At 45.9% G+C, this 12,239-nt stretch overlaps 1 protein-coding gene across 1 annotated transcript in view; it reads left to right on the top strand.

Moving 5' to 3' along the window:
- LLGL1 (LLGL scribble cell polarity complex component 1) overlaps window positions 1–12,239 on the top strand; it is a 100,232-nt gene that overhangs the window by 38,145 nt on the left and 49,848 nt on the right. Inside the window, 2 exon segments of the mRNA XM_020967402.2 lie at window positions 8,519–8,600; window positions 8,794–8,909. Coding sequence (XP_020823061.1) covers window positions 8,519–8,600; window positions 8,794–8,909 — 198 coding nt within the window.

Genomic DNA, 12,239 nt, shown 5'->3' with positions numbered 1-12,239 from the left:
CCTTGCTGGGGTAGGGCGGGAGGGGGGGGGGCTTGGTAGGGAGAAGTGGGGATACCTGAGACTGGATTTGAATCTAGCTTTCCAGGAAAATGGACCAGATTGAGGACCCATGCCATATTCTTGGGTGTTGCAGCCAAGGTGAGATAAGACTGATACCCCTAAGCCTGGCGCTTTCTGAAAACACAATGAGATCCATTTTCTTATTTAGTCTTCACAGCAGCTCTATAAGGAGATAGTGGAAGGAGTCATTTATCACCTTGCTTTCATCAGACTTGCCCTGCACTGTACTGAAAGAGCACTGGGGACAGTGACCTAGCAGATTGGAGCTTTTTTTTTTTTTAATGAACATTTTACTTTGTTATTTATTTATTTTTAGCATTCTTTTCTTTTTAAATTTTGAGCTCCAAATTCTCTCCCTCCTATCTATGCCCTACCATACCCATTGAGAAGGCAAGCAATATGATATTGGTTATGTATGTGAAATCATGCAGAACATATTTTCATATTAGCCATATTTTTTTAAAAAGCAAGAAAAGTAAAGAAAGTGAGAAAAATTTCACTCAGACTGTATCAGTTTTTTTTCTCTCTCTCTCTGGAGGTGGATAGCATTTTTTCATCATGAGTCCTTTGGAATTGTCTTGCATCGTTGATTGTATTGATCAGAGTAGCCGAGTGTTTCAGTTGATCACCATTACAACATTGTTGTTACTGTGTGCAGTGGAGATCCGAGTTCTAATCTCAGCTCTGCCTCTAACTTGTCTTGCACAAATCCTTTCCTTTCTCTAGGCTTCAGTTTCTTTGTTTATAAAATAAAGGGGTGTAGGGGCAGCTAGGTGGCACAGTGGATAGAGCACCGGCCCTGAAGTCAGGAGGACCTGAGTTCAAATGCGGCCTCAGACACAAAACACTCACTAGCTGTGTGACCCTGGGCAAGTCACTTAACCCCATTGCCTAGCCAAAAAAAACCCCAAAAAGCAAACAAACAAAAAAACCCAGTACAAACCATGGCTGATAGTTTATGTATTGGGTATTCCATACACAAAGTCCCCTACCTCTGCACTGAAAGAAGGGAGCTGCATTTTCTCAGCTTTTCCTCGGGATCAAGCTTGGTTGTTAGTATACGTATTCACCTGTCATTGTTAAGGGACAGGCTGGGAGCAGAATAGAGACTGCAGATCAGAAGCGACATGATATCCTGGAACAAGCCCAGAATTTGGAGCCCAAGAACTTGAGTTCTAGTTCCAAAGCCTTGCTGCCTTGTACAAGTCAGGGAGGTTTCTTTAGATCAGATACGCCAAACATGTGTCTCGTAGGCCCAACCATCCCTGAATGCAGCCCAAACCAGATTAAAATGTACCTGGGAAGTGTTTAACAAAATAAGTTAAAAGATAGTAAAACATAGGTAATATGAACAGGCGCTTTTCTAACTCAACGTGTGTCTGCGGTGATTTTTATGTATGGTATAAGAGCTCTCAGTTCTTTTTGAGTTTGACACTTGGTTTCAATGATCTAATTAATGATCTAATTGGTTTAGATTTCTAACTCTAAATATATGGTCTTTGGTGTGTTACTCTCTGTTCCCTCTTAGGTGCCCCAGAAGTAGCAAAGTGAGGCAGGCTCTAGTACCATTCCTGGAAGGATAAACAGCAGGAATCGCAGAAAGGAATCTTAATCAATGGTCTGTAGGTAGATTTCAGGAAATCTATAATCTTGACTGGGAAAAAAAATAGATCTTTATTTTCACTAAATTTTTTATTTCTTTGGCAATCCTATGTATTTTTTTTAAATGTATTTTAAAATAACATTCTGAGAAGGGGTCTGTAGGTTCCACCCGACTGCCAAAGGGGTCCGTGACAAAAAAAAGGTTAAGGACCCCTCCAAGGAGAGACAAGTGTGCCTGTATCCATCTTCTCCAAATGCCTTAATCCAATCCTGCCTCCTCTCACATCCCCGACTGATTCAGTTCTCATGGTATTTATACAATGCAGCCCCCAAAGTGGCCTCAAGACTTCTCACACCTGCTTCCGCTGGGCTCTGGCCCATCAGGATCTTAAGAACAGAAAAATTCCAGTCAAGTAGGTTCAGCAGAGGGAACTGAATACCATTTATTTTTCTTAAGCTGAAAGATTCCAGCTTTCTCCCCTTGGACTCCCACCCCTCCTGTCCACTCCCTATACTGATCATTTCTTTCCTCTCACACGTCCAGGGGGATTGCATTGGGAGCACAGAGGGTGGGCAGCAGATGGTGTTTGCCTGTGGTTAGGGTTCAGGACTCCCCAAATGGGGATTGATGTTGGGGAGCTGGGCTAGAATTGGCCATTTTGGGAGTTGTGAGGAAGGTAGCACCAGTGTGGGCCTTTCAAGGGAGATAGGTACTTATGTTTCTTTTTGAGACAGACTAAGGGTAAAACAGTTGGAAAATCTAAGGGTGACAGGGAGATGCCCTGAAAATTAAGTTTGGGTAACCTTTTCCTTACTGGCCCTGCCTCCAGGGAAGCAGGGGAGGGCAACGGCCCTGGGTAGGAGTAATCACCTTCCCATTCTCAAGATAATGTTGGATTGAAGTAAGCCTGATTCTCCAGGTGACCATAAAACTGAGGGAGAAATGCAGAATTTGTAGAGCTGAATTGGGGGGAATTTGTTGGGGGGGGCGGAACGGCCTTGCTGGGCCCTTGGGAGGTAGCAGAGATTGTTGCCAGGGACAACAGGCTAGCAGTAGAGGACGGTTGCCTGGTGACCCTCAGGAAGGGATTCCAGGATGATTGTGGAGAATACCAAGCTGGGAGGCCCCTGGCCCCAGCAGAAAGAAAGCTTGTAAGGGGGGGGGGTGAGGGGAGAGAAGAGAAAGGAGGCGTGGTGAGGAGAAGGGAATGCAGCGGGCTTGGAGGCCAACAAAGGGAGAGGGGACTGAGCTGGGGAGGGAGGCTGGGCACTGCTGCAGAAAGAAGGCAGCTGGGGATTTGGGAGGGGCCGAGGAGCGGGGTGTGAAAGCAAGCCATCTTGACCAATATATCCCCAGATCCAGGCATACGCTCCCTGAAATACAGCAGAGCCTTTTAATTTAGGCACATGAGAGTGGGAGGAGGAGAAACAGGTGGGGAACCCTAAATTTAAATCTTCATTTTCCCCCGTTTCCTTGTTTCTCCTTGTCCCTACCTCATAGGAGCTTAGTTTGGGGAAAAGACTCTAAGAAGTTTGGGAGTTGAAGCAGGATGGGCAGGGTGTTGGCAGGGATTTTGGTCCCCAGGAAGGGGATGGGTGGTGAGTGGGTGTAAGTGGGAATAGGGAGACTCAGTTCCTTGGCTTGCTTTCCCTGTAGCTGGATCTCTTTCTGGGATGTGCACTCCTTCATCCAGAGTCAGGTGTTCTTCCCGGGATTACTGCTCCAAGGGGAAGTCTGTCCCGAGGACCTAGTATGCATCTGGTTCTGTTGGGGAGATGAAAGAGCCCCCTCTTCTCAGGAGGGCTTGAGATAATGTCATGAAGCACAAGAACAGTGGCCTGGGAAGCAGGAGACTTGCGTTTGGGTCCTGGTTTTGCCATTATGGGACCTTGGACAAGTCGCTTGCCTTCTGTGGGCCGCAGTTTCTCCTCTATAGAAATAGGGACTCCTATTGGTGCTAATTCTTACTTACGACATCACAAATGTGAAAATACATTTAATAGGAATGTGTATGTATAGCCTATATCAGATCTTGGGGAAGGAGGTGGGAGGGAGGGGGAGAAAAATTTAAAACTCAAAAGCTTATAGAAGTGATTGTTGATAATTCAAAATAAATTAATTAATTAAAAAAAGAAGAAAAAAAGAGGAGATGGATGGATAATTGAACACTTCTATTACCCTATGTATTATATAAGGCTTGTCACTCCAGAGAGAGCCAGATAGAGTCTCAAGGACCTGGATTTGAAGCCTGTCACTACCTATATTGGTCGCTGCCTTAGTTGGCAAGCACTTGACCTTTCTTTCCGTCTTAGAAAAATAAGAATTTATATATATATATAAATAAATATATATATACATACATATATATGTATATATATGTGTATGTGTGTATATATATATATATATATATGTATGTATGTATATATTTGGCAAGGCAGTTGCAGTCAAGTGACTTGCCTACAGTCACACAGCTGGTAAGTGTCAAGTGTTTGGTCTGAGACTGGATTTGAACTCAGGTCCTCCTGACTCCAGGGCCGGTGCTCTATCCACTGCGCCACCTAGCTGCCCCCTAGATGATCTTTAAACTTGCTTTTCTCTTTAGATCTGCAATCCTGTGAACTCCCAGCAGTTCTAGATCTGACTTCTGTCTCTGGGGGCTCAGAGGAATGTTAAGCAACTCATCCTTCTTGGTGATAGTGCGACTCACAGTCACAGAACCCCAGTTCGAATTCCAGCTTGCTGCTTACAGGGTGACCATACTTAAGTCAGTCAACCACTATGGACCTCAGTTTCCTCATCTGTAAAATGGGATTGGTACTCTAGATGGGTCTCCAAGGTTCCTTCCAGTTCAATATCTATGATTCCATAACTCACTGGCCTTTGTAAGTTAGGAATGTCTTTAAATAGTGGGTTGCACAGAGTATGTGCTTAATGCTTGAACTGAATGTCCTAGTTTCCCCAAGAACTCCCTTTCATGGAAGATGTTGTTAATTCTACTTCCCGACTGCTCTGCAGTTTACAAAGTCCTTTTACGTTCATTACCGAAGGATTAAGTCTCGAAGCAACCCTGAAAGGGAGACAAGGCTGAGATTTTCGTCCCCATTTGATGGATGAGGATACTTTGGCTCAGGAGCTGAAGTGACTTACCCAAAGCCAAACATGAATTGGTATGTCCAGACTCCTCCCCGATCCAGCCTCCCCTGAACTCCCCTGCCTCCTTGGTATAGTGCTTTTGAGTCAAGAGACACAACTTAAAATGTAAAATAAATGGGTATGTAGAAACGAAAGGGTAAATCGAGAGAGGTGACAGGTTGTGAATGAGGTAACGGTGTGGAGAAGTTAATTCTGGATAGGGAGGCAGTACCAACCAAAGTAAAGGGAGGAGCTTTGTTTTGCCAGACAAGATGAAGGGGGTAAAGTTTTATTTAGGGAGATGACAACACTGCTCTGGTGGAAAGACTATTTTGGGTTAGAGGCTTGGAGCAAGTGAGAAGAGGGAAAGTAGGGGAGAGGATAGATAGCTCATCAAGTCAACAAGCATCTACTATGTGCTAAGCACAAAGCACACAAAGAAAAGGAAAACAGTCTCTGCCCTCAAGGAGCTTGTAATCTAATGAGGGAGACAACGTATGAACAGCTATTGAAACCAAGATCAAAGGTGGTATCCATAAGGAGAGAGAGCTAACATCTAACAGTTGGGATATCTTCACTGCTTGGATTGTGGTGTATCCTGTCCTCTTCTGCCTGGGAATCATCCATCTGCCAGTCAACAGACGTTCACTGGGCACCAGTTATTTGTACCACACTGTGGAGGGTGCTGAGACTAGACAGGATTCAGTCCCTGCTCTCAAGAAACTCACAGTCTGGGGCAGCTAGGTGGTGCAGTGGATAGAGCACCGGCCCTGGAGTCAGGAGGACCTGAGTTCAGATCTGGCCTTAGATGCATAACGCTTACTAGCAGTATGACCTTGGGCAAGTCACTTAGCCCCAAGCCAAAAAAAAAAAAGAAAAAGAAAGAAAAAGCAGCTCACAGTCTAGTTGGGAAGATACGTAAAGAAGGAGCTGGAGGGAAATGTAAAAGGAAGCACAACTTAGTGGATAGAACACAGAACTTGTAAGTCAGGAACGCTAGGTTTGAGTCTCATCTCAAATATTTGCAAGTTGTGTCAGTCACTAAACTTAATATTATTCAGTACCTGCTATGCACCAGGCACCGTGCTAAGTGCTGGAGATACAAAAATAGGCAAAAGGCAGTCTCTGCTTTCAAGGAGCTAATGGGGGAGACAACATATGAACAACTGTATACAAATAAGCTATAGGTAGGAAAAATTCAGACATAATCGACAGAGGACAAGTCCTTTAACTTCTCAGAGCCTGGATTCTTTCTCGTCTGGAGTGGGGAGTAGAGAGGTGGGGAGGGAGATGAGGAGGACCAAACCTATGATTTCATCTAGAGTACTCTCCGTGTGGACACTCTCTCAAGTAATGCAGATTGGCCACTTGTATGTAATCTATAATCTTAGAGAGTTGCCTCTGCTACTAATTCAGTAGATGACTGTGAGCTCACCCACCCCATGTTTCCACCAATTTACTTTGGATCTAAGAGGTAAACAGATATGTTGATTTTCTAACTGAGTTGGGATGGAGCACATGAAAGTTGGGGGGAAAGACAATATGTGGTCATAGGGCATTGGTTCCCGATCTAGGGGCAAGATCTAAATTGGAGTCACTGAGCTGAGTCTCTTTCTGGATTCTGTACTGAGTAAGCGGAATTAAGACTGACCAGCATGTCTTTTCCCCTCTACAGTGTCAGCTGAAAAGCCCTAGGAACCTCTAACCAGTTCTCATGTTGAGTGTGGCGCTGTGAATTTTTTCTTTTCAAGTTCTGGTGATAGGAATATGAGAATGCCCCACAAGCAGGTAGAACAAAGTATATTTCTCTAGTTTTTGCTAAGCTTGTGTCAGAAGTTCTGTCACAATGAAATTGCTAGGTTCTGTTATTAACCTGGTGACTGGTGCTTGTCCAACCCTGAATACACCTCTGTGGGCCTCAGTTTCTTTATCTGTAAGATGAAGAAATGGGAATAAATGGCCTGTGGGGTTCCTTTCAGCTCAGATAGTCTATGACTTTAGAATGCCTAGGATTCATAAGTCCTAAGGGAGTGCAGAGAGGGGAAAGATCAATCCCCTGAGGTTCTGGAGCAGTCTGGGAAATCTATTTATTTATTTATTTATTTATTTTGCTTTTTGGTGAGTCAGTCCAGGTTAAGTGACTTGCTCAGGGTCACACAGCTAGAAGGTGTTAGGTGTCTGAAGTCACATTTGAACTCAGGTCCTCCTGACTCCAAGACCAGAGCTCTATCTACTGAGCCACCTTGCTTCCTCAGTCTGGGAAATGTTAATGGAAGAGGTAAGCCTGGACGTAGGCCCTGAAAGATACATAGAGTATGGGGAGCTGAGTTATAGGAATGAAGGCTGAGCCTGAGCTGATCTGAGTTGCTGTCTCTTCAGGGCTTCAAGCCAGCCTAGATGCCCAATGTTGGCTCTGACTTTAAGTATTTCTCTTATGTTCTAATTCCCCAGTCCCCACTCCCTCTTTGAAACACATATGCACACAGCACAAGAGGCTGCTGGCTCCTACTAATGCTAACCAGTTTCTTCCCCTGATCCTCATTTCCAGTCAGAAGTAGAGCTGATTAAAGAATAAGTATTTTGCAGTTGATGGAAATTTCCCTCTCTGAGCTCTGCATTCTTTGTTATGGATATAAGAAATGGGAACAGGGCACAGCACAGAACTGACACCAGAGAGGACACCCAGGGCTATTAGTGCAAGGATTTTCTAGCTTCAGAAAGGGTGGGAACTGGGGAGCTGGGGTGCAGGACTGAAGTGACTCCTAGCCTTTGGTACAATAGGGAGAGAATTGGTTGGGGGAATTGAGAGACAAAGGCTCTAGTGCTCTGTCTGCCACTAGCCAGTAACATAACCGTGGGCCAGCAGTTGAGAGAGAGCCCAGGATTCTGGCTTCCTTCCCAACCTTTGCACATTCCCAAGGAGAGCTGAGTACTATCAAATTTGGCATAACAATCCTTATCATCCCTTCTCCTGAAACCTCTGTTGGAGTGGGGTGGGGAGTCCTTTGGAGAAGGAAGAGTAGACCCAAATTTAGGTCTTACAGATGTAGCCCCCAATGCATCCCATTCCCTAGCTACTGACTGTTGGGGAGTCAAGTTGGCGAGTCTATTCTGTGCACCTTTTCAGTTTCCAGTCCTTTGTCAAGTGCTAGGAGGACAGGGTTCAGATAATGAAGTAGAAAATGTGGTCCCTGCCCCCCTGGAACAACTGGTTTGGGGCGGGGGATGAGACTTCCATAAAATGAGAGAGGACGAAAGGCTAAAGTGTGAGATCACCTGTGTAAGGAATAATGCCGTGTACAGGATAAATTATAAGAAGGAGAGATGGATGTGAGCCAGATTAGCTGGGGAAGACATCCTGTTCCTGGAGGTGACGCCAGCTGGGCCTTGAAGCCTGAGCAGTATTCCTGTAGATGGAAGGTGTCCCTAAAGCTAGGAAACATTTGGCTCTTTGTGGTTGCAAATGTGGAAAGAAGGGACACTGACTTGGGGCCCAAGGAAGGAGAGAGAGTGCTTTCCTTTTCTCTGTTTTTTCCCATTTGTAAAATGGGTTTTCATAGATATCCCCCAAATGCTCAGTACTCTAGACATTCCACTGCTTAGCACTCACTGAAAAACAAGTGTGAAGTTAGCATTGAGGGGGGTAAAGAGTTATAGGTAGATTTGTACCAAGGTCTCCTTCCTTGCCTGCTGTTATTTTGTCCTTGACCCTGCCCTCTGAAGATATGGGGCCCCTGGCGTGGAGTTCACAGGTTTACATAAGGAGACGGCTACAGTCACACAGATGCACTTTTTGCCTGGCCAGGTAAGCCTTATTTCCCACCTCTCTATCTCCTTTGCTCTTCCTGGCTATTCCAATGGAACCCTGAGTCTGGGAACCCTTTCTTGGAGACAGATGGGCCCATTGGCGGGAATGTCCATCCCTTAGCCGTGGCTTCCTGTAGGTAAACCCCTTTTGTTCAGCAAGCCCCTGAAAGCTCTCCCTTCTATCTCCCTAGGGCCAACTCCTCACTTTGCTAGACGACAACACCCTCCACCTTTGGGGGATCTTTCAGAAGGATGGCTACTCCCACTTGGAGGAGACCCACAGCTTCCTCCTGCCGGGCCGCCCAGGGTTTGACAGTGCTAAGTACTCAATGCAACCTTCCCTGCCATTGTCTCTCCTCTTCTCTCTCTCTCTCTCTCTCTCTTCTCTCTCTCTCTCTTCTCTCTCTCTCTCTCTCTCTCTCTCTCTCTCTCTCTCTCTCTCTCTCTCTCTCTCTCTCTCTCTCTCTCTCTCTCTCTCTCTCTCTCTCTCTCGTTTGGAGTGGGGAATGGGAGCTAAATTTCTCGGCCATGTTATAGATAGGTGGGTCAGCCTTTAGGGAATGCATCCGAAGTACCATCAAACACATTAGGAAGACCAGACCAAGCGTGGATGACTAGGCCAGTTGTAATTAAAGCTAGCCAGGTGCCCCTATTTGGGTGGGATTTCGGAGGTGTTGTTTTCTTTTAAAGGCTGCAAAACAGGACATGGAGGTCTGAAACTTCTCAGGAGAGATTTCTCCTGAAACCCTCTGTCCCTATCTCCAAAACACTACTTGCCCAGAGGAACAAGAAACAAACACTTTTCCTTCTGGCTTTGTAGCCTTTGGGACCAGCTCTGTTAATAGACTCTTAAGTTAGATCTTCCTCTTCTCCCAGCTTGAGGTCCATGGAACAAACTGGGTGCCCTCATTTTAGGTAAAAAACCAGCCCTGGCCCCCTTGGGGAGCCCTTGAGACTGATGGTGAGGGGACCCTTTCTCTGTTCTATGGCTCATGCTATCCCCAGGTGTTTCTCCGCTCCAATGTGTCCCTTAACCCCAACCCTTAAAATTCAGGTCCACCTTGAGACGAATTACTCCTGTGGGGTTTGCCTGGGCATCAGGGTCAGAATAGGACCTTCATTTCTTTCAAACTCAGGTCAAAACGATAGGGTGTTCTGCCCTTTGGGACTAGAGGTATTCAGAATTCTCCGCTCCTTTGCGTTTTTCTCTGGGTTCAAGTTCAAATTCTGTGTCCTGTGCCCACCCTCAACATAGTCCACTCCCAGCTGCCCCCCTTACCCTGAAGCTTTAGTCCAAGGGCAGCCTTTCTGTCTCAAGTTAAACCCATGGATGCTGCCGCCAGCTTGGTTGCCTGGGAAACAGCTTCTATGGTGCAAGATGAGCAGCCTGCTCGTGGGTAGCCGCTGTCTTGCCTCCACCAACATCTCAGTTTGCTTTCTTTTTTTTTTTTTTGGTAAAGTGGGGCAAGGTGGAGAGTGAGCAGTGGGTGGCATGACTGGCAGGTGAAAGGGAGGGGGGAATGTTGATACTGTGAGCTCCCTGTCTGATCCACCCAGCTGGGCAGCCTGCAGGGACAGCTCACCCAGATGCTGTAGGCAGGAGAGAATCTGAAGTTTCTGATCTCCCACAGTGGCATATCCCTGACTCCCATGCATATTCTGAATCCTGAACTTAGGACGAAAACCCCTTCTGGCTTAGAGCAGGGGAAATTGCCCTAGGCCTGGCCTTAGCTTGATCATACACTGGTAGAAAAGGTTGGGATAGAGGGTTTTGATGAACTCTTAGACCCCAAGTGACTAAGTAATTTCCAACAAGGAGGCCACAGTCCCCTTGTCTGGACCTCAGTTAATGAGGAGCCTGCATTCAGTAAGGAGAATGGTGGAGTTCTGGGGCACCCTAATGCCTTGGTTGGATGCTTCAGTCTTTGCTTTAGACTTCCTACATGATGCTGTTCCTCCATGGTGGTGCGCCCTCCCTAACAGAGAGGAAATGGACTAAAGATGTAGAATGAGATATGTGCTTTTGGACATGACCAGTGTAGGACTTTATTTTGCATGATTATGCATATTTGTTACAAGGGTTTTGCTTTTCTCTTAGTAGAGAGGGGAAGATGTGGGAGAGAAAGAAGATAAATGCTTGTTAATTGAAAAACTTTTTTAAATTGGAAACAAGAAGAAAATATTAAGTTTCTAGCTAAGTCTGAATAGAAAGTGGAACTATTTCTGATTGATGACAGCAGCACCCAGGCTAATAATAGGGACCATCCTTTCCTGGATTTGTATTATCCCTGTCAGGATATTAGCAGAGGATTTGTTTCAGCTTCCTGTCCTCTGCTTCCCCACTCTGGCTGCTGGAGGCCCAGGAATGAAGAAAGGGAAGGGACCGTAGGGAGTATGTTGTAGAACACCAAACAGGAGGGAGAAGAAGAGAGATGGTTTGGGGCCCAGATACAAGTGTACCGGAAGCGTGTGCAGGGAAATGGCTTTGCTTTAGGGCATCCCAAGGGGGCCATCAGCCACTTGCTGTCCTTCCTCTGGTGATGGGACCAAGTAATATTTAGGCTTGCTCAAGAAAGTTGGATTGGATCAGGGACTAAGGCTTTTTATCTGTACCAGTTACCTGGATCTGAGTCTTAGAACTACTACATAGAGATATGTCTATGAGGGTGAAGATCAAGGGTGGGGTTGGGAGTGGCCCCTTTTTCAGTGTTCTGCCCTATGTGTCTGTCTTCATATGTCATTATGAGGCAGTCAATGAGCTCTATTAAGTTTGTGCTCAGCCACTACCACCCATGCCTGCCTCTGGGTCATTCGCTCCCCAGAATCATTTCTAGGAACACAAGGCCTTCTAAAACTAGGTGAGACCAGTGGTCTGCCCCACCCAGGCTTCTGATGCCAACAGAGGCCATCAGGGGATGAGCTATGAATGGAGAGAGTTTCAAGTATGCTTCTTAACCTTAGTTTCAAAGGGCTGGTATATCTCAGCTTCTCTCAGTAACCATGCCTGGCTCTGGCACTCATCAGCGAGTCCAAAGCCTTTCTGAATACATTCTCATTTCCTGCCTCTCCTCTCTTGGGGGGGATGAAGTCCCTAAGCCAGCTGCATGGAGCAGTGGTTGCAAAGCATGTATTGCCCCCTGGCCTCTAGTCGTTCAGCAGATATTCATCTGTTGTCTTTAGGGCTTTAGCCCCTGTCTCCCCCCAATTCATTAATGGTTTCTGAGAAAATATCATGTAGGAACAATGTAATAAGTGACTAATAGGTTAGACAATGTTGCAGTAGGATGCCTTTGGTAGTTAACAAAAAATAATGTTATTGAGAAACATTGGCCAGGGCTTTGTGCAGGGAATATAAAAGTGGACAGGACATAGCCCCTACCCACAAGGATCACAGAATCTAGTAGAAGATATGGGACAAATGCCTAACACAAAAGCGAGCAGTACAAGATGGTAGTAGGAAATGCCAGAGTTATGTTCAATGTGAGATGTTGGACAATAAATGTGCTAGGAGATCAGTGAAGGCCAAGATAGTCAGGGAAGCTTCCCAGAGGGGATGGGGTGTATGCTGGCACTTTGAAGGATGGGTAGAATTTGGGTTGGCGGAGAAAAGGATAATATGGGCATTCAGGTAGGGAGG

The sequence above is a fragment of the Phascolarctos cinereus genome, unplaced genomic scaffold (genome assembly GCF_003287225.1).
Source record: "Phascolarctos cinereus isolate Bilbo 61053 unplaced genomic scaffold, phaCin_HiC Scaffold_4;HRSCAF=312, whole genome shotgun sequence".
NCBI classification, from domain to species: domain Eukaryota; kingdom Metazoa; phylum Chordata; class Mammalia; order Diprotodontia; family Phascolarctidae; genus Phascolarctos; species Phascolarctos cinereus.
Note: the sequence above shows the minus strand (reverse complement) of the source record. Positions and strands in the feature narration are given on the sequence as shown.